This window comes from Anopheles stephensi, chromosome 3 (assembly GCF_013141755.1).
Source record: "Anopheles stephensi strain Indian chromosome 3, UCI_ANSTEP_V1.0, whole genome shotgun sequence".
In the NCBI taxonomy this organism is placed as follows: Eukaryota; Metazoa; Arthropoda; class Insecta; order Diptera; family Culicidae; genus Anopheles; species Anopheles stephensi.
The window spans coordinates 66686348-66708396 of record NC_050203.1 but is presented as its reverse complement, the minus strand read 5'-3'; the positions used below and the strand labels follow the sequence as shown (position 1 = coordinate 66708396).

General features: G+C 43.5%; 1 protein-coding gene across 3 annotated transcripts in view; it reads right to left on the bottom strand.

The window, feature by feature from the left end:
* The window catches only part of LOC118511747, a 61113-nt gene that overhangs the window by 17724 nt on the left and 21340 nt on the right, over positions 1-22049 (bottom strand). For 2 of the 3 annotated variants that reach the window (XM_036055210.1, XM_036055209.1), the window contains exons 3-4: positions 12150-12230; positions 103-1434 (exon numbers count right to left, since the gene is read on the bottom strand). In XM_036055210.1, the coding sequence (XP_035911103.1) occupies positions 103-217 (115 nt within the window). In that variant the 5' untranslated portion in view covers positions 218-1434; positions 12150-12230. The remainder of the gene's footprint in view (positions 1-102; positions 1435-12149; positions 12231-22049) is intronic. The other variant, XM_036055211.1, reaches the window with a different exon arrangement.

Genomic DNA, 22049 nt, shown 5'->3' with positions numbered 1-22049 from the left:
AAAAACTGGCACAAAAACACGTGCTCAAACATGAGACGAAGATAGGATAAAAAAGGGCGACATGGAGCTCGTCAGAACTTCAGAAGAATTGCTGCTACTCACCCGTATGTGGTGCGCCCATGACGATGGTAAAGATGAATATCACAGCTAGAAGATGCCTTTGATTACAGCAACAGAAGAGATAGCTCAGATCGGTACCGGTGTAAACCCAAGCCATGGCACGTGCGTTTCGTTCCTTTGGTTACACGGTTCCGGGTAGTTGACGTGGATTGACAGACAGCATCGATTGTAGTAAAGTAAGGCTCGAAAAAGGAATCTTTTTTTTTCTGGTGGCCTTTTTTGTAGTCTCTTTTTCCACCTGTATTTCTAAAGCTAATTCACCTTTCTGCTTCTATCGAACGAGCTCACACACAGTCACGAACGAACGCTTTAAATACCCTTTTTATAATCCATTCTATTTGTAGAACGATTTTGCTTAATTACGCACCTTACGTAAGCGGGCCACCTTTGCACTAGGCCAACTTGTTGCAGTTGCATTCGTGTCCCATTCACACATCACGTGCCCACCGTTCGCGCTCATGGAAACCATTCATCCTTACATGCGAAGAAGCGTGTGCAAATTGTATGCAGCGCAATGCTTTTGTGTACATGCACGGAAGGGATGGATGTGTCAGGTAAGATTTTATACCCGTGGGAAAATTTACATCCAAACACACACACACACGCACGCACACACTAGCCCCACAACTGTATCACTGCACTGTGTCAGCTATGCAAATCGTTTCCTCGGTTTCAACACGCGAGCTCACTCATTTGTGCCTTGCTTAGTGCAAAGTACGTACGATTGCATGGTAGTTGTGTATGGGCCGGGCTGAGCTGAGCTGAATGCATTGCTTAGCAGCCGTGTTAAGGGAAGCTTTTTTTCCTTGCCGGGTTTCCTTTTTCTTTGCCGTGCTTGACACAGTCCGATTTCAATTAACTTTTAACACTTTTTCGAGCTGTCGGAACACATCCGCAGTACGGCACTTGTCACACACGCACTTCTACCACCGGCCGCCGGGAAAGTCTCCTGCCAGCAGGTTTGCACCGAGCACAGGACCGACTTTTCATGCACGCTTTCTTTCATGGTGATCATCGTGTTTTTGCTTTGCCCACTTCTACCGGTCGTTACCGTGCAGCGTACCGTCACCGAGTGCGCTAAACGTCACTAATGATCCTGTCAACTGTAGATGAATTTCAGTGTTGCACCTTGTGCACCTTGTGCTTGTGTATTTTTTTTGTTCGTTCCGTTTCGTATTCTATCTGTCGCGTTTTTCACTGTTACGATTTTTTGTCACCTGTACCTTAAACGGTTGCTACAGAACGACGGCAACGATGATGATGGTGACCAGGATCTTGGCCTATTTCCACGGTTGAGTTATGCTGAAGCGTACACTGGAATGAAAAGACCGAAAACAAGAAGGAAATGAGATGAGTTGTCCCGGGCAGCAAAGGTTAGAAATCATTTGCTGTTTGCAAGGTTGAAGTTGACGACACTCACTTGGTTGAATGAGATGAAGCAAAAAAAAACAGGTGGCCGGAAAACAAAACATTGGAAAGGAACGAAAAGTAATGTTGTCGTTTATGATGGTGAAAAGCGGTATTTGAATTGCGCTGTTCTGATTTCGTGTTACGTTCATTTTTTATGGTTAATAGAATCTCCGTGCGATGGAGACGCCTGGGGTTTGTTGAAAGAAAGGGAAACATGAATAACGGTGAAAACAAATTATTGAGAGGTTTTTGCGAACGATTTTCGCTCAGTTTATGATGAAGAAAGAAAATTATATTGAAATGTTGTCTTGGTGACTTTTTCGGTGGAATTATAAATTATGAGCCCTTAGTTTGACAGGCAGTAAGATTCGGTTAAGATACTGTCGAAATCAAAAACATTATAATTATGTGCAATTAGGAATAGGTTAAATATTTAACTGCAAATTAATTTCAACATGGAATCATTGTCTCGTGATTTTAGAAACACTGCATATTGCCGCTTTTCCTATTGGCAAAAAAATAAAAATGGCATCCATTTTAAAATGGATGAGTGCCTTCAGAGCCCTCAATCTATTGAGCTGAGTCCTCCCGGTAGCTCTCGTGCTCACTATCCAGCACTAATGCCAGTTTTCCAATAAAACTAAATACTGCAAAACGTGGACAAACAATAGAGAGCATACAGTTACCAACAATTCCAATAGTAAAGTCAAACGGTCGAAAGGAATGAAAACTATCCCTTCATTTCAGAACCTAACCTTGACCGTTTTTCTTTTCCATTCCAACACAAAGTTGTTCCGCTACAAAGAAATATCCCAAACTGAGCCAAACTCGCCACCAATTCCTTCGTTTTGCAGTCGTGAGAAAGGGATTTTTTTTTTGCTTTTGTTGGTAGCAGTTGTAGCTCCATTTTATTCTTTTACGCTTCACAATACGGTAACACGGTGCTTTTTTTTGCTGCTCCTGAAGATAAGAAAGTTGGCACGCAAAAGCATAGCTTCCGCTTCAAGCCGTTTTTTGCTAAAAGCATATAAAACACACACACACATACCCCTACAAATTTATAAAAAAGCCCCAGAATGACAGCAACAAAGTAGGCAAACCACTCCGAAAGGCAAATAAAGCACAACTTCTATTGGAAATGGAGTATAAAAGAAGGTGGCAGAATGCAACAAAAAACGGCGCGAAAGCGATATTTTGGCATTAGCCAAGCCTTTTGTGGACTGAGACGGAAAAACTTAAAACGGAAAAGGTGAAAAAAGATTAGGCAAAGCTATAGAAGGAAAACTGTGGCAACGAAAAAAAAAACCCCCAGAACAGTTTGTCACACACGTACACACCCTCGTAAGGACGTACCTGTGCCTACTTGCTGCGCCACGACCTACACAACCGGAAAATGTTATACGATTTCCACTCCCAGCAAGAAAACCCCAACGCCCTGAGGCACCAGGCACGGCATCCGGTGGGTGCCTTGCTCTACTCGTTTTCAGTTAAACCGTGCCAACCTGGCACTTGTTCAACGCGACCTGGTGTCGTCGTTCCCCCGAAGCACTGAATTTTGGCACTGGCAAACCCGTAATCAAAATTGTGTACCGGTCGGCCCAGTCCCGCTGCTTGGTACGGGGTTTACTCCCACGGGAAAGTAGTGGCAAAAACCTTTGAATTTTCCCAACCTTTCCCACCACAAACACACACACACCCAAACCAACAGGAGCGGGGTGGCTATTTCACAGTGGCTGTTCGATTTGATTCACTTTGAAACAGGTTCTCTGATGATTCTTTCCTTGCCAACGCTACATACGTCGGTCTCTGGGTGGTACAACGAAAGAAGAAAAAAACAAATCCCAAGTAGAAAGAAAAACGATTGTACCTTACGGTGTGTGGTTTTCTTCGTTATTGTGGGCTTTATTTTTCACCGTGCTCCTGCGCCACGGTAACGACCGGTAAAGCCGTACAAGTTTCAAGGTGGGCCTTTACTTATTCATTGATTCGTCTTGCGTCTTGCTATCGAACCTTCCATCCCTGCGGGAGCATGAATGCGTTGGTCCCTTGGCAATGCGTCTTTTGCGTACACCAGCAGCTATCGCCCGACTTTTGGTAAAGATATTTTGGCTCCTTTCCCACGTCGAAAACATTCACACATACCCATACAGAGAAGCACACGGCAAACAACGGCAAAGCTCCCACGCATCCTTAAAAAATAAAATGTATCCTTTTTTTTGGCGATGAAACCTTAGCAAAGGCGTCTCCACTGAGTGGAGAGCAAGATATTTTCAAGGGATTCAACATGATGTTATTTTGTACCCGTTTGAAACACTGCTTCCTTTTGGCCACTGTACAATCTGGAAGCGTCAATTCTGTCGCGCAGAGCTTTCAAAAAATGGTGCCCTCCTATCAAACCCCAAATTATTCGATGCTTAATAAGAATGAAGTCTGCCATCAAAAGGAATCGCACGACCCTCTGAGGTTGGGTTTCTTGTCGATTGTTATTTTTCTCTTTAAGATAACCGCCTGTGAGTTCTGTGAAAGAATGGAATTTTTATTTAAAATTTTGGTCTTCCACTTCAAAATCGATTAGAGGTAGATTGTGTTTCGTTTTCAGAAGGAACGAATTCGTCGAATCTCAGCTCAATTTTTGTGGATTGCCTCCCTTGAACGTTGTGCATGAATAATGCATATGCAACGGGATTCAAATGACGAGTTTATTACTATGTTTTAACACTATTTGCAATGATTTAGAAACTCTTGTTCTACCAGAAAGCATGAGAGCTAAAGCTCGAGGGCGATACAGGGAATAAGATCATTTTCGATTAAGTTAACTTCGTTCATTTGCAAACGTTTCCGATGAACTTATGAGATGCAACTATTTGAGTGCTAAGTGGAAGTTGAACAACTGGTTCGGTTGTAAGTCGGAGAACGTCTCTACACTCGTGACTTTTAATTTGAAACTTATTTATTCTTATGTTTGCTACGCCCTAATTCATACGTCTTTCGTATTTTCGTATTACGTTCAGTTTTTCTTGCTATTAGTGCGATGGAGACGCCTGGTGCTTGTTGAAAGAGAGAGAACGTCTTACACTACTGACTTCCAATTTGCAACTGTTTATTCGAATGTGCAATTAGAGCCTATTCTCGGTTGCTCCGAGTGAGCCTCAAGCTTAACAAAATGCAATCATTGGTTTTGATGTGTTTCAAAACAGTCAGGATTGAACATACCTCTTTTAAACATGCCTCTCTCTAACATACTTCTTCTATTGAAGAAGGAACATGTTCCTTTCTCAAGCTTAAGCTCAATAAGTGCAGAAAGTATAAGGTAGGCCGTGCAGTAAAACCCATTTGATCACGATGGTAAAATATCCCACTCGACTTTAGGTGAGAGCTTACTACCTTTTCAGTATTAAACAATCGTGCTGAATTGCTGCTTTCAGGCCAACGTTAATTAACCTATCGTAGCACATTATAATGCTCGAATATTGATATCGTTGTTAAGCTACAAATCAACACGGGCAAGCAACACAAACTCGACATTTAAGTTTTCTGCCATGAATTACTCACAATCAAATTAAAAATAATTGCTTCCGGGGGTTTTTCCGATCCATTCTCAATTTCCCGTTCCCCCGCTACTTTCCCCGGTTTCTCTCGAGAATCTTCCGTTTGATAAATTAAAATTCATTATAACATTTCGTGTGCCCCTAAAACCATACCCACGTACCGGTCGATCTAATACCGTACCGAACTTGTTCCCTTCCGCAAGGGCAAGGTATTAATGATACTTTGCAAACTATCCTCACACCCTTCGGTCGATGCGTTTTTGATTAATTCCAAGCACTTGATTCCAGTCGGGCACCCGAAACGAAACCCACACAACGGACCCAGCAATTCCGTAAGCGTGAAAGGATTCGGGAAACTTTGAGCGTCCGGTGATTTTTTTTCCCCCCAATTCCATTCCTTGCAACAGCACTAGCTCACCGGCAAGTCAGAATCGAAGCACTTAAATTGTGATGGATTGATTTCTCCCTAATTGCACTGGGTAGGTGGAACTGGTGCAAAAGCTACGCCATTTTCTCCACCAAAAGTATGAACCGAATGGATTGTGAAATGACAGAAAATTTATCAACCATCTAACGACACGAATCTTCCTCCCGCCAACGGACCAACTTGGAGGAATAAGCTTGCGAAACCGGGGCTGTACGCTTTTCGTGCTTTTTCACCCGTTTTTCTTCGGCGTGTGCGAATTTCACCCAAATCAAACTATTTAAAACCAGCTCGGCTTCAGCTGCTAGGCATCGGAGAGCACTGACAAATGGCGAAAAGTTTCGACCCGCTTCCATATGGCCGCATCAAGCAAGGAAAAGGGGTTTTAGTGGGATCTAGCATCCGGCTTCATTGGCATGCGTTTTTGCCGGATAGGTCGTCCTATAGACGTCGACCCTATGCTTACCCGAATCGAAGCTCGAAACCCGAATCGATCGCTATTGCAATGAGTGTGCCTTTCTGGTGGGTCTTCTCGACCGCTTGTAGTCTCTCTGGCTCGCTCTAGTCTGCGGGAAATCCCGCACAGAGATATCGTAGAGACGGTACGGGGGGTGCTACGGGTTCGGGATAACGAGCCTTTCGGAAATTTATTTTTCCACTAGTTCCCTTTTTTCCTTTCCCTCACACTCCCCTCGGGCACATCTCTGTTGCTTCTGTTGCTCAAAAACTTTGCCACAGCGCACGGAGCCAGGCACCAGTGACAAACTTCAAACTCCCGAACGCCGGATGGCTTTCCCGGAAAAGTAAACAATGTGGGATCCGATTGGAACGGCAAATTGTGACATAGCTCAAAAGTTTCGATTCGCTTCTTGGACACGGAGCGCAGTTCTTTTTCGGAACTGTTTTCGCCCTCGTTTTGCGCAATGTACACAACAGCGGAATGTGCCGCTACTCTCGGTGAAGCATTCCGAGGCACCAATGAATGTTCACTTATGAAATTATTCGATTGTTTGTTTCCTGTCGCCTGTGTAGGCGAAATAGTGTGAAATCGGTGAAATTTGGTCGTTGAAATTAAAAGGCCGTACCGGAGTTTGGTTTTTTTCTCTCTCTGGAAAAAGGGAACCATTGATCCCAGTATCTTGGAAGGATCAGTGTTGTGTTTTTTGCTTCTCGAAACAAGAATAAATGTTATGTTAAGGATTTTTTTAATCCTACGTATTATTTCTGAGTGTCCTTGAAAGTTAATGAAATAAGGCGGTACTCGAATAAGTTTTGCCGATATTTTTCATTTGTTTTCAATGTCAAAGAGTATCTCAGTATTGAACAATACAAATAAAACGTTCATAGCTTTTTCCAGGATATAAAATAAACCTACAGGTATTTAAAATAATGCGCAGATCGAGAAAACAAATGCAATACCAGCCGTAGATTGCTTGAACGTTCAATCGCTCATTGTTTTATGCTTGTGTTTGTGTTTTATGATCAAGGCAGTTTGAAAATAATGTTTGATTATAAAAACCTTTCAAGTGTGAAATAAAATCATCCTGTTTCAAATAGCTTTTTATGTAAATTGATAACAAATCGTTGCAGCAGAGATACAGATTTAATCATCAATATTTGAAGTCATTCAGTTATTTTTATAACAAAATTTTAATACTAAACTTGTAATGTTTTTACCCATAGATCTTGTTCACTTACGTCGAAAACCTACACAATTCTAGAAACAAAAGCAATAACAATATCTCAAATCATAATCAAAGCAATTTATTTGCTCGTTTGACTACATAAACAACAGCTCTAGATGGGATCTCGATCTCAATTTAGACATCTAAATTCATGTGATCCTGATGCAAGTGTTCCCGAACAATTTCAACGGTCAAAAATGTACGTGGCTTTTTTTATCCATCATGATTACCATTATTTCTACGAATAATTTAACGTTTCAGCGACAATCTATGTTCGTGTGTGCTGCAGCAGCAGTACCAGCAGGACCTGGCTTGTTCGTTGTCAGAGTTTTTTTTCATAGAATTTTTTAAGCCCGTGATCGTTGTGCATTGGGATGGAATGAAAAAAAAATCGGCAATAGAAAACATGCGTCAAATTGTTGGGTGTCGAAAATTTTCAATCAATTTCGCTCTCACTCACGCGAAGAGTGAGGTGTGACTAACGTGGTACACACACAACCACTTTTTCCGTTTGCTTCCCTTTACCCAGCTTTTCGTCATTTTATTTTTTATCACACTGGTTCGCACATCTGGCCCGTGTTCGGGTGTCAATAAAAGAGATACTTTGCCACTGTGCAGTATAGAGTGATGAAATTCAAAAAAAAATCTACAATTTGAAATCTGTGCTCGAATGTTAGTGAAACACGCACAAAAACTATCACTGTTCATCTGACGCAAACCAAACACCAGCACTAAGAAAGATTAAACGCGAACGAGACGCGCAATAGAGCATCCCCCCACTACAGGCAAAAACCCTCGATGTTGACAAATATAAAATTAATTTCCGTTTCCATGCAACTAATGTATGATTTATGCCTTTTGCTCGGGCAAAATTACCTTCACCTTTGGCGGCCATCAAAACCCTATAGGCGCACACGTTAAAGGGCACGCACCGGCCCTTTACGATGCCTCTCTGATGCTTTGCAGAACCGTACGGCAGGTTATCGATACGACACGTAATCACCGGGGGCAACAGATCGGGCCGGGGTTTGGGGAAGGAAAATGAGCTGCCGCCATGTTCACGTTCGCACGTTCGATTGAGCGCCCAATCGAGGGCTCATAATTCCTTCATCGTCCCCGGCAAACTGTATTTGTGTGTGCGTTTGTGTGTGCTCACACACACCGGAAGCTCGGTACGGTCAACCCGAAAAATAAAAACATATTCACAGCTTCAGGGCCGGCAAAAGTTTTCGGACCCGTGCGAATCAAGCCACTTGATGTGGCAAATTTTATTGGCGTAAATGTCCCCCCAGGGGGGTGGAGGGTTGCGTATAGGGTGGGCTTTTTTATTTTAGCCTGGTATGGTATTTTGTTTCCTGCCGTCATTTTCCTCGTTTTTGTTTAAATAATTTTTCTACGGCTTCATTAACAGTCACCAACAATGCGAGGGTAAGCAACAAAAAGAAATACACTCACACACTAGCAGAATTTTTTCTACCGGTCGCGTTTAATAAAGGGGAACCTGGCGGCTTTATTTTTCAACTAAATGAAGCGGAACAAAAATGTAGGAATTTCACACGTTCATTTACGTTTTAATGGAAGGTTTTGTGTGTACAAGTGACGCTTGAAAGGGTTAGTGTTTAGTCGTCATTTAAAATAAACGACAGTAAGTGTTGATAATCGCCATAATTAAAGTATTAAGCACAGCTTATTCAATCCGTGGAATAATTATAAAAAAGCTTCATATGACTTTTAAATACAGGAATCTAATATATAAAAGCTTTTGTTTTATTTTTTATTATAAATGGGTAATCTGTCACAAAAAATCATCGCTCATCATAAAAATATCCGCAAACCAGCATTGAAACGCACTAAATACCTAAATTAATTCAAATTGTTGTGTTAGCAAAACCACTTGCGTGTGTCGCTCCTTCCTTTCCATTTCTCCCCCACGATTCGCCACAAAAGCTCAAAAGCCAATTACTAAACCACAACCTGCCACAAACGTCATTGCTGTCAATAATCAATCGAGCTTCACCGGTAGGGTGTTTATTAATTGCTTCTGTTCGCCGACGAATCGCAACTGGGCAGCTTTTTCCAAACCAAAACTACAAAAAAACGAGGTGCTGGTCGACACCGACCAGCCACATCAAATTAAATGAAGGATAAAATCATGTGGAAAATAAATTCAATACCTCTGTTCGTCTGTTGGCCCTTTCACGCCACTCCCTTGCTGGCCCACTGGCCATTACCTTGTTCCTTAGCGTACGAATGTGACCAATAATTAATCGCTTTGTGGATGAATGATTCTACCCGTCGTTTGAGGGCACACTTTTTTTTCCTACATTCTGTAAAATCGTACACGTCATACGTTCATGATAGGAACAAAAAATTAAACCCCCCAAGCACACACCTACACGCACCCACTAATGCATACATGTTTAATCTGCCTGGCGCGGGTAGAAATTAAATACTGCACCACTAAACGTATGTTACGAAGCAATGCGGTAAATTGCGCACTTTAATTATTTCCCTTCGCAGGATGGAGTTTCATGCAATTACTGTTAATTAAAATTAGCCCAGCATGACGATATGGGGTTTGTCAACGTTCTATCTGCTAATAGTGGATCGTTTTGAGCTCGTGATGTTACGTAAATGATTTGTCACATTTGTTCCTAAAGTGTTGAAATAAAATCATATAATGAATCGTCGTCGATCGATCGCTCTTATTAGACATGACAATTTCTTTAAAATATTATTCTCAAACAAACATATTCGATCATCGTTTACCTTTGCAGCAATATGTTCGGTGAGCCTACGCCGCTTAAACTATGGTTTCCTTTAATAGTTTGATGGGGTGCTTTTCCATTTTCTAAGCGATGAGGGAATAAATTTCAGAATAAAGCCAAAGGTAAATTCGAACCCCTTTCGTAAGCTCCTTTCTTCAGTACCGTATCACGTGCGATATAGGGACACTTCTTTTATTTATCTCATCCTAACCCGAGCTGACCCTCCTATCGATGCTCGGGAAACTGTTTCACACCTCAGTTCGTCGATGTTATGCAAATTTCCCGGTGGCCATCGATATAGTACATCCCCAGCCGTGTTTTGTCACACAGGTACCGTACACACACACACACACATACACACTGCTCTAGGCAAGGACAGCATGCATGAGATTTCCCCAGAGGTCATACCGGAAGCCATTCGTTTTCATTCGAGTGACAAAAAATAACGAGTTTCACATTATTAGGTTCCAGAAAAGGGGTTTTATCTGATGAAAAATGCCAATAAACTATTAAGAAACTTGTTGAGAAAAAAAGATATGCTGCGGTACGAGCTATTATGGTTTAAGGTTTTAGTCTTTAAGTTTTTAGGTCCTGTTTTAGTATGAAAGAGATATTAAATTCATTTGTTTCCTTTTAGACTCAAAAATGAAAATTATTATATATCGTTTAAACAATTATACAAAAAAACCAGTTCGTTTTCTTCCTTGGCACTACATCCTGGTAGGGTCTTGGGCTGGCTTAACACGTCGGCGGCCTTTTCAGAAAAATCAGCCAAATTTAAATTGAACATGTCTCTAAGCAAAATTTCAAAATATGTTCTTCTCTCAAATTTTTCAATATATTTTCAGAGCTCTTCAATTAAAAAATATTTCTCATATTCAAGGACGACCTTGTCGAAACTTGATTGATCAAATAAATTGATCAAACAAACAAATTTCAAGCAAAAAGTGAGCTGTGTAAGCTGTTGCATGATCCTTAATTCTTTTGTGTTAAAACTATGCAACAAATTAATAACTACTTCATGCATGAAACAGTATTTCAAACAACAATAAGAACCATGCATCACACATGCCAGAAATTTATGGTAAAGTTTTGAAACATTATTGCCTTGTCTCACTCAATTCATGGTATGGCAAATGTCCCTGCTGCCAGTATCAAACGACCGCAAAAAGCAACTACCCATCCATCCATCCATCCATCTAGCTAGCAATAAAATGCCTTTAAGCCATGGCAGAAGTGTCACCAGCTGTGGCGGAAGGTAATGCTTGCCGCTAGCCTCGGCTGTTGCTGGATCTCATTTGCTTATGTCTCATCACCAAACCTCACTGGTGCTGGTTGTCGTTCCTTCCTGGCAAGCGAACACAAGCAGCCGGCTTCATGCATGCCACTCTTCCAGCATATTGTTCATTCCACTGCCACCCAACCAACCATCCAATCCAACCACCCACCCCATCATCATCAACCTCATGCTGCAGCCAGAGAAACTTGGGTCTTCAAAGTGTTCATCTCCGCAGCCAGCGCTTCCCTTAATATTAGCTGTCTTATGTTGGAGGCAATATGTTTGAAGCCGGAACTAGCTTCCTTGTATCTCGCTTGTTGACTTCTCGCTTCTGAGTGGCACTCTTCTCTTCGGGCGAACCTTTCGGGGGCGTCACCATTCACACTCATCCGAAGCACTTTTGCTAAATCTAGCGCGCCCCGGTTCGAGGTCGTGTCAGCCATCGCCTGCTTTTACCACATAATGTCGTACGTGATGGCTTTGCAAAGATTTAGCCGAAAGCTACGAAATCTGTAGCCCAGGTGATCCACGCATGGAGCAGAATCATTTGTTCCGCATGCTGCGAAATGGGTGACCCGTGTGGGTGTCCGAGTGGGTAGGGGGGAGTTTCCGTTGTGGCCAAGCAAGTTTCTGGAAATTGTGCCATAAGCTTTTTTCTTCTTCCGCTACGCTACGACAAACGAGTGCAGCATGCGTTCAGAAAACACCAAAATGTTTAAATCATGCCTTCGTTTGAAGAAACTTAGACCGGTTTTCTCAAACATCTCATCATCGAAGCCTTCAAAGCTTGTGCTTCATCATTTGACGTCTCGTTACGTCAATAATGTTTGCGTAATGCTGCCGTTTTTCTTTGCGCCCACTAGCAAATGGAAACCGAATTAAATGGATTTTTTCGGAAATCATAAATTAGCATACCATGAAAAGCTGTCAACTTTTAAATTGTGCCCGGCCGCAGGGCCTCAATGCCTGCATTCATTCCGCCCTGCTGCGAAAAGTCTGTAAATTAAAGAAGGAAAAAACGAGCGCATTAATTACCGTTTGGCGTGATACACAGTAAAAATTGGTACGAGACAAACCAAAAAAAAAAACACACACAGTCACAACACTCTCGCACAACAAATGAGCAGACTAGCAGCTACAGCGAAAGAAGTAAAAAAAAGCAATCAACAAAACTCTACCGGAGGAAATTCATTTATGCGTTTGCTTTAGGTAGATTAATTCAAAATGTGTTTCATGTAGAAGCTCACACCCGAATTCCCCGGAGTGGTACCGGGGCCTTTCCAATTACCGACACTTTTTCGTCCTTTTGATTCAATGGCCATCCTACTTCCTCTAACCGCTCTTGACACCCTTCCCACGCCCAGCCCCCAGACAAATGATGAGCTCAAGCGGTTCGACGATGGTTCTGAGCGACGACAGACAAACGCGCCACAGGAAGCGCGCGCTCTCGTGTTGCGTGAAACGACACCAAAAGTGGCCCAGAGGGAGCATGGTCTGTGTGACGGTGTGAACAACAACCGGTATGTTGGGAGAAAGTGGGGCCAGGGAGTGGTGGCCAGCCAGGCGAAGCAGGGAAAAAATGACGCCAGCAAACTCCCATCATAATTAGACGAAACGAGAGCTATCCCAACACGGTTGCAAATGCAAGCCGAGCAATTGGTCACGTTTCGTCGGAACCGTCCCGCCGGGGGCAATTAAAAGAAAGCCAGTGCCATTGCCTAGCCACCGCTCTCGAATGTCACGCGAGTGGTAGTGGCTTCCGGTACGTTCCGGCCAAAAACGCTCTCCCCAGCACGCTCCACCAAAGACGAGCCGAGTGCCGAAATTGCTGATCCGAAAGCGACACCTGCAGTGGAAATTGATGCGCACTCCGGTTCAACACACTGCCCAGGCCACGGTAGGTTCACGTGCCCGGCAATAATCAGCCATGTTTCGGGGAATTAGAAGTTTCACCATTTGAATCCGAGTCATATCTTGAGCGGGAGTTTTCCGGGAGTCACCTGGCCATCGGGATGATGTGCTGCCTGAGTGTCGGAAAAGCGCATGAAACGGATTATTGAAATCTGCGTCCGTTTGGAAATAGTGTTTTGTGGTGGTACGAATGCGGGATTCTTATTATCGGTATAATAAGACATTGCAGACAACACTTTGATCTTATCCTTAAGGGCTTTGATTTGATGAAAACCTTCATTGAAATTATTCTCACTTCGAATTCAACATTGACTAGCTTTAGTCGCCAATAAATAGAAACTGTTACAAAAACTTCATTTGTTAGTAACAGTAACAAGTTAGTAACGATCCTTTCGGATCTTATCTAATCTCTCTTGAATTGTCTCTTGAAAAACACAAAAAACTTTTAAAAACTGCCTAAGCTATTGTGAATACCTCTTCTCACTCTTCTCACTTTTATAAATAGCTCTCCTTTAAGATATTCTGAACAGAAAAGCGAATCTTGGCAAATGCGTAAGTAATGTAAAGATAAACAGGCCATTTCCTTATAACGTCATTCGTAGCACGACTAGAGCAAATATAATTCTTCAGCTAAATAGAAAAATTGGCATAAATAAAACCAACCTACTTGTGGATAAACTCACCATGCATTCTGTTCCTTTGGATAGCACGAGCAAAGCACACCTATTTACGTGCCGCCTTTAACCCGTATGTGGACCATTTATTTCTAAAGACTACACAATTACTCAGCCACCAGGCGCCTCCATCGTATGACGTAGTTGTTGCATCTATTTCGGGAGATCGCTTTCAAAACCGGGATAAACGAAATAACTATGTACAAAAGTATGCCGGTTTCGGTTATTCTTTCACAACAATTATAAGTAGCTCTTGTGATGATAATAGTCGCAAGAATGGCGTGCGATATATCGAACCACGATCGGTTAAGGAAATAAATACCATTCTCCTACCCACTTACAGACAACTCTTCAGCAGATTAAGGAAAATAGCATCAAGTGCGAACGGCTTTGACTTTCCGCCCGGTAGCGAAGCGAACCATTTCATCATCATTCCCAATGCTCTTAATCAATCAAAAAGTGATCGATTTTCGCTCACCGTACCGGGACAATCGATACCCGTGTGCTTGGCTGCAGTGATGCGATATTGTTTATGAGTGGTTCTGTACAGCGCGCGTACGAATGTTCTGCTCGACGGGCCTGTAAGCGGTTCCCGGCCCTGAACCATGCTACACCGACGAGAGACTTCGCTTACAAATTGATTGCACGTAAGTGAACGAGCAAGAAACCTAGTCGCCGTACCGTCGTCTAATGAAGCGTTGCCGGGTGCCTTTGTGTTTGCACCGGTGCTCTATCGTACACATCGTGTTCCCCGGCTAAAGTGAAACAACTTCATTCGTGTTCCGGTTCTTATCGGGCAGCTTCCGAGAACCCCTTGCGCGTGAACCGGCTGAGACCCACCGTATCGGGTGGAGCAAAATTACACTTGCATTCATCTAAGCACCATTCACACTGGAAGCTGGTGTAGTGCATAAGTACAATAGTAGCATTTTGAACCGAGCTCACCACCCCGCCCGTCTGCCATTCCCTTCTGCTGTTGCCCGCTATTAAACGGCTTTTATGAAGCTCACTTGAAGCACGCCTCGCGTATAAAACGAGCTGCCGCATTATTGTATTATGTGCGAGTGTACTTTTAATTATTTCACTCATTGTCGCCCACCCCGGGAGATAATTTCACGGATAAGAAGACTAAATTGAATGCAGAGAGTGCAGTGGCGAATTTCAATTCAATTGCCCGATGCTCTCCGTCCTGCAACTGACGGGTGTGTGTGTGTGTGCACCGTCAGTCTCCGACGGTAATGCGGCCCGCTCCGTGCTTCCGTCCTGTGCTACTGACGACTTCTGTCGGCGTCAGTGCGTTCGGTTCTTGTGCCAGTGAACCGAACGGCACTGCACTGTACGGGAAGTATAGGCGTTGCATAAGCCATTAGCATAATTCTGTTTTACGCTCTTCTTGCCCACTTGTATGCGGCGGGGCACGGCCGTTGAGACATCCGTGCCGTATCAGGCTTAACCTTGCAAACAGCGGGAGCAACATTTCGGTGATGTATGTTGACGGTGTGTGTATGCTGTACACAACAGTTTCGCACATCGAAACTGGCACAAGTTCTCGGAAGGACAAAACTTTTCTCGATGCGCAAAAAAAAGCTCCATTACCATAGTGTGAAATACCTCCGGCAGCCGGCACACCGTTTTCGTAGCACGGGAAGTTTTCGCAATTAAAATAAACAATAACCATGAGCAAAGCAACGCTAAATTGAGGTCTGTCAGTGAGTTTTACATGAAGATTGGCATGACATACAATACAATAAAAAATAAAAAAGTCAGTTCAGTGCAGTGGAGGCGCCTGGTGTCTTGTGAGTTTTTGATAAATTGCAATATTTTATTATTATGGAACAATGTAACACGTGTCCATGATGGACTGATGTTTAAATCAAAGAGCGAGTTTTATTTCAGCAGCTTTTCTGATTTCTAGGAAAATATTGCATTTCCTTTACCACGCACCAACTATTGCGCAAATGCATTTATTTTCAACGTTATTTCATTTTATTTTAAGAGATTATGCAGTGATGGGTTTTACAGTTTGCAGTTGCTGCGGGAAAAACCACGCAGAACCGGCCTAGAACAAAATCTGCCAATAAACTTGAATGTCAAAGGAGTCACTTCGTCCAATCCTTATCTACCTCTAAATCTTATCGTCCCAGGTCGTCCAAGGGCCCCCTAATATGTACCCAAAGTCCACAAAGTTCTCGTCGTTTAAACCCAGTTTCCAAGACTCATCATAATCGAGACCTTTCTATCAATCGTTGCTGAAGAGCTACTATGAATCATCTAGCAGATTTGGCCATCTAGGGGCCTACCATATCAAGAGAAATTGTCGTCTTTAGGGTCTTTTCTACCAAAACACATTGCCGCCAAAAGGGTATCGGCGATTTACGGAGTCTTGTTATGCAAGTCTAGATTCTAATAGTCAAACACCGCATACTCAGAGAAGAGCTCAGGTCCGGCACAGAGTTTAAGTGATCAATGATGTTAGCAATATGTTGTGAAAATACCACATTTTATAAAAGACTTATGTCACTTTTGGACAGATTGCTATAAAATAGAGTAAAACCTACTATCCGTTAAAATGCACATCTTTCCCCCTAAATGTTCACCCTACGCTCGCTGTGCTGTCCTCCGATGCGCAGTCGAAATGTCGCAACACGCATCGTGCTCGGTTACACAAACCTGGTAACGGTCCATGTGCGACCATGTGCATTACGTCAGTTGCAGTTGCACGTGGTTGCCTCGGCACCTGTCACTGTATATCCACACAAACACTCATTCATTCACACGCACACACGAGCGCATTCAGCGCCAGCTCATCTGCCTTCGAACAAAACGCCAAGCCAGCCAACCGAACGAGCTCGGCTTTATTGGGTTTTCATTTGTGAAGCCAGTTCCCCCAGGTTGCACTTTGGCTGCACTTTACCCATACAATCGCTAACCCTGCCCGCTCCCCTTCTCTCTCTCTCTCTCTCTCTCTCTCACACTGACTCCTTCCTGTCCATAAATCTATCACCCAATGCACCCGATTCGGTAAAACGGAGCGTCATCCACGGTGTTAGGTCGCGCATCGCGCTTTCGCTTTATTTAATTTCCATTTGATTTTATTTATTCACTTAGTTTTCCATTTGGTATTCAAATTTTGATTTGCATTGCTGCCGGTGGCAGGAAGACGAGCTCCGGTATGGCCATGGAGCGGGCTTTTTTTTGGGAATGCCCTGCCCACTGTGTGTGGCCGCACGCCTTCACAATGGTTGATTGGCAAAAAAAGAGTGGAGGTTTCGGTGGCTCTTCTCAGGTTATACCGATGATGGCGATAAGCGTACGGGTACGAATGTTGTACTCCGATGCAAACGGAAGGACAGCTTTTCCCGGAGAACTACTATTGCCCTGGTACAACTGGTAGTACAGCGTATCGTTCGGCCAAGCTTTGACAATGGGATGAAATAGTTTAGTCATGTGTGCCATGTGTGAGTGTGTGTGTCTGTGTGTTTTTTTATTGTTCTTCGTTTTACAAATCATGATGGCGTTCCTTTGACAATGCTGAACACTGTATGATGAATGCAACCCTTCGGCACAAATCCGTACGAAGGGAAGAAACAATGACGAGATGGAATGTTTACTTTTAATTCCACCAGCGAGCGGATGCGCTATTAGGATTTATAGCATATGAAAGAGAATACGAATTGCATGAAGTGAAAATATAATAGTGCGATTACTTTTACGAGAATAATTACAATAATCGCTATTTTTTTCTACCAAGAGTAGCGAATGCGTCTATGGTGCAGTTTGAGTTTGATATTTTTAGTCTAAAGGAACATATTTAGAAATGTGTCGATTTTATAACACTAATTCAAATAAAACCTCACTAAACATTCCATGAACAAAAATTTTTTTAAATATATAAACACTTTGAACGACTGATCCATTACAAATTAACCACAGTAATGCACAACCGAGGCAAGTAGCGCCATTAAACATTGTAACCTTTAAGATTATCGCACCGCATCCAACCTTTTATGGCCGTGCCCTGTTCCTGTTTCCGGTCAAAATTAACTTCATTGTAGTTTTGCGATCCATTAAAAGTTTTCCGAGAGCTTTTTTGCGAAGAACGGCTTTTCTTTCACTGGCTGGATGGTTTGCTTTTTCTTTTTACTCATTTCCATCCTTCTTCCATTACGACGGTTGCTTCTTTGAACACTTTTCTACACAAACACAGAAGCAGCACCAAGCAAAAAAAAAGGACACACTAATCTGCTAATCATTCGCTTGGCTATATCGTTTGTCCCGTGTTTTTTTTTCGGCGACTCCACTCCACTGAAGTCTTGCTCGTCGTGGAAACTCCATCATCACCAAACAGTCATCGTTTGACTGGTTCGTCAAATGTAATTGGCTGCTGGCTAGCAGTTTGCTGGATTGGGCAGTCCCGGAAAAGAAAGCGACAGACGAAGAGAGAGAGAGAGAGAGAGAGAGAGAGAGAGGAAAAAAGGCAAAAACCCCTCCACGCCGTCAGACAGTAACGGAAAGTAAACTCGTCTGGAATTTGGCGTAATGAAATTTGAGAAGAAAGTTTACCCAATCAACAAGCATACCCGAGGTTACCCCGAGCTGGACACCGAAGCCATCATCCGCTCGAAACGTTCACGCATGGCGCTATTGAAGCAAAAAAAAAAGCAAGGCACAAGATGAAGCGAAAAAAGGCAACCAAAAGCGACGGTCAGGAAGAATAAATGTGTACATCCAAAGAAAGCGCCCGAAAACATGGTGGCAACGGAAAGTTTATGAAATTCCTGCAGCGGAAGAAAGGCACCACCATAAAATGCTATTAAAATCTCGTTAATTTTTCATACGATGCCTGCACGCTTCGGCAAAGCCTGGTGGCACTGGTGCAAAGTAGCCTTGGATGGGTCAGTTTATGGCTAACGATGTGGAGGGACCAGGTATAACCGACGACCGGTCACACGCAAAGCACGATGTAAACATTTTGGACGTTTAATTTGTTCCATATTTCTTCCGTACCTGGACTAACCCGAACGTTGGGGCATCGCATCGCCGGTATGATTAATCGCATAATCAATAAAATTTACAACCTAACCGCTTCTCCCCGGTTCGACCAACGCACAATCGAAAGTGTCCTTGGCAAAATTACCATGTCTTGCAACTTTATCAACCCCTGTATGCCAGGTATGGGAAAAATGCAGATGTAGGCCAATAAACCTCGCTTCTGGAAAAAAATGATTTACTGTACCAGAATACCGTACCCATACAACACTCGAGCCCTCCCCACGGTACAAAAGAAGGTAAATTTGTGCATACCGAACCAGCTAAAGAATGCATCCAATCCACTCACATTCATGGGCTGTAAGGTTGATGAGCTTTTTTTTTGCTTCCATGTGAGTGAGTCCTACTAGTTGTTAACTCCTTTCGCAGTTTTATTACCGGTAACGCACCGTTATACCGTTGTTTGGGGTGCGTGGTTTTTGTGGTCGGGAAAAAAATAATCTTCCCTAAAGCTCTGCCTCCGGCAAGCTCGTTGGCCATTCCTCAATACTTTGCTCGAGTTTCCAAGCCATCCAGCTCCGGCATACAAAGAACGCCCCACCGTGGATGGGCGTCCGGAACTTGGAATGCGACCGTATAAAACAGGTCGACTCCCGGAAGATCCGGCTGCTTCCTTCCCTGCGTCGAAGGCCGAAAAGTTTATGCTTTTCTTCTTTTGTGGTTTTTATGACACCACGTCAGCGTTCGTGTACCGACCCGGTACCATTCCAAACAAACCATCACGCCCCACACAGCTTTCTCGTGCTTCTCACTCACCACCCTCTTGACGGACTCTGGTGGTGTCTGTTTCATTTCGCACCGACGATTGATTAGCAAGATAAGAGAGATGCTTGCAAAATGAGGGCATAAACTCTGAAGCGGCACCAATTTTGCCTCTCCGAAGGTTTTTCCTTCCAAGCTTCGGAGAACCGGAAATTGACGGCCAGCGTGAAACGGATCGAGGGGGAGGCAGGGTACCGGCACCCGTAATCCGTGCACGATACCGTCATTCATTGTGCTCGACAAAGTGTGTTGCCGGTTTCTTGTGTATGTTGTTTTGTCGTATCAAGCTAAGTAACGGATTTGTTGCTGTAAAAACAGGTTGACAAGGCGTATTATTACGGTGGATGTTTCGCAGCGGATAGGCGACTGGGGCAAAGTGACGTGGCACCGGTACGAGGGGGGTACAATTTTGAGCGTAGTGAGCAAAGATTTTCTACAAGCAAAAACAAGCGCCACTGAACAGAAACGTGATTTGAAACATGAAGTTTGATTAAATATTTTTTTTTACCTTCTATGAAAGATGGTTTTTGTGAGCTGATAATCAATAAAGTTCGTGAATCGAATTTATTTCGTAGTTGATTTTGCAGTTCTCAGAATACTGGTGTTATAAGCTCAAGTCGACTCAACGAAGATTAAGCAGATTATCTCCCTTTGGCTGATAAACACCTTGCTGCGCAGATTTCAAATGGATTGCTAAGGTATAGGGCAACGTAGATTTTGCGTACTATTGTTGCTATAAAGTTAGAATATAGAAGCTTTAGCACTTGACATCAGAGAATACTAGGAATACAAGGCTTCCAAATTCAAACACTGCTAGTACCCTTATAACTCACCAACTGGAAGGTAATCCTGCATAATTTCGTCGTCAAAAGGTCCAGTTCCTTCCAGTTCCATTTTCGTCCAAGAAACTTGTTCTTTTAAAAGGCTTTGTTGACGGAGTAGTCCTGCCTACCAAGAGACAACAGAGAAGGGAGAAAGAATGTAGAAGTGCCATGGTCAGAGTCATTCTAACCAAAGGCCTTCTTGAAGTTTACTTTTGAACCACCACCAGCGGCCCTTCAAAAAGATGTTTGTACTGCGTTCGAGGAGACGAACCTGACGGGATTCGATACCCAACTCTGCCCAGTGAAAACCGGCTCTCCCATCTCAAAGGGCACCTCCTATTTGTTGGCATGTGTGGTTGAATAAAATACTTTAAATACAATATAGCAAAATATGTGCAAACACAAATTAAAACTCATAAATGTTACCCCGGGCTACATATGTTGACGTGTTCAGTTCAAGGGCACACGCATCTTACCGTGGAAATGTTGATCCCCATGCAACAGGAACGGTTGGCCGGGTCGTACCGTAATTGTTTGCTTTGCGGGCAATAAACTTCAAGAACCTTCGACGCTTCCCAACGCCAACCATTATCCGTCGTCCGCAGCAACAAGCGGTAAATCACATCAAATCAAAATGTTGAACCACTCAAAGCCACCCGCCATCTGACCATGAAACCATTGCTATCCGATAATTTGGCGTCCATATGTATATGTATTGCTCTCTATATATATTTTACCAAAACGATCATCTCATGCCGGTGGGCCATTAAATCACAAAAATCGCCCACCACCACCACATTTTTGCCCACATCGCACCGGCCAGCAACGATCGTGACTCTGGCCATAAATCGCTTTGGAACGCGACTCTTGTATGTACGCCCGCCAGACTGCTGCCCACTTTTCGGACCCATGTTCAATCCACTCGCTCCGGGTCTGTTCCATTTTGCAACAATTGGTACCGGCACAGCCCGGGCGGCTAGAACCGGCAGTACGCAGTGAGCGGAACAGAAAGTACTCAACGAACCGCAAGCACAAACAACATAAAACATGACCCGAAAACGGACGGAACGGTGGTCCGCCGGCGTCTTGAAGGTGACATATTTTATGCGACAGTACGTGCCTTTTCGCCCTGGACGGCGGAACATGTCATTAGGCATGGGTCGTCGTGTGTAGGTAGACATGGTGCATGATATTTTGATGTACGTAGCAACATCGTCGAGGTCCACCGAAGCCTTTACCGCAAAAAGCGCAAAGCTTATGAAATTCTTGCCTCTCCACCTCCAAATACTCAGCTTCCTTAGGAAAATGGTATATTTCCCCCCCCCCCTTCCCCCACCCAAAAAAGCAGCAAAACAAACAGCCTCAACGCTTCATATCCCATCTATCCTCTCGGAACCACCATAGGAACGCATTATCAGGGTGGAATGTTTGGCTTATATATTTTCATAAATATTTTACCACAGAAACCGTCACTGGTACCCTTCACCGGTACCGAAACCGGGTAACTGGAACTGGAGTGTTGGCCACTTCGCCGTCAGTCATATCCAATTGCCGGTATCATATGGTGGTCGGTACGGGTGTCAGACACCGGCGCG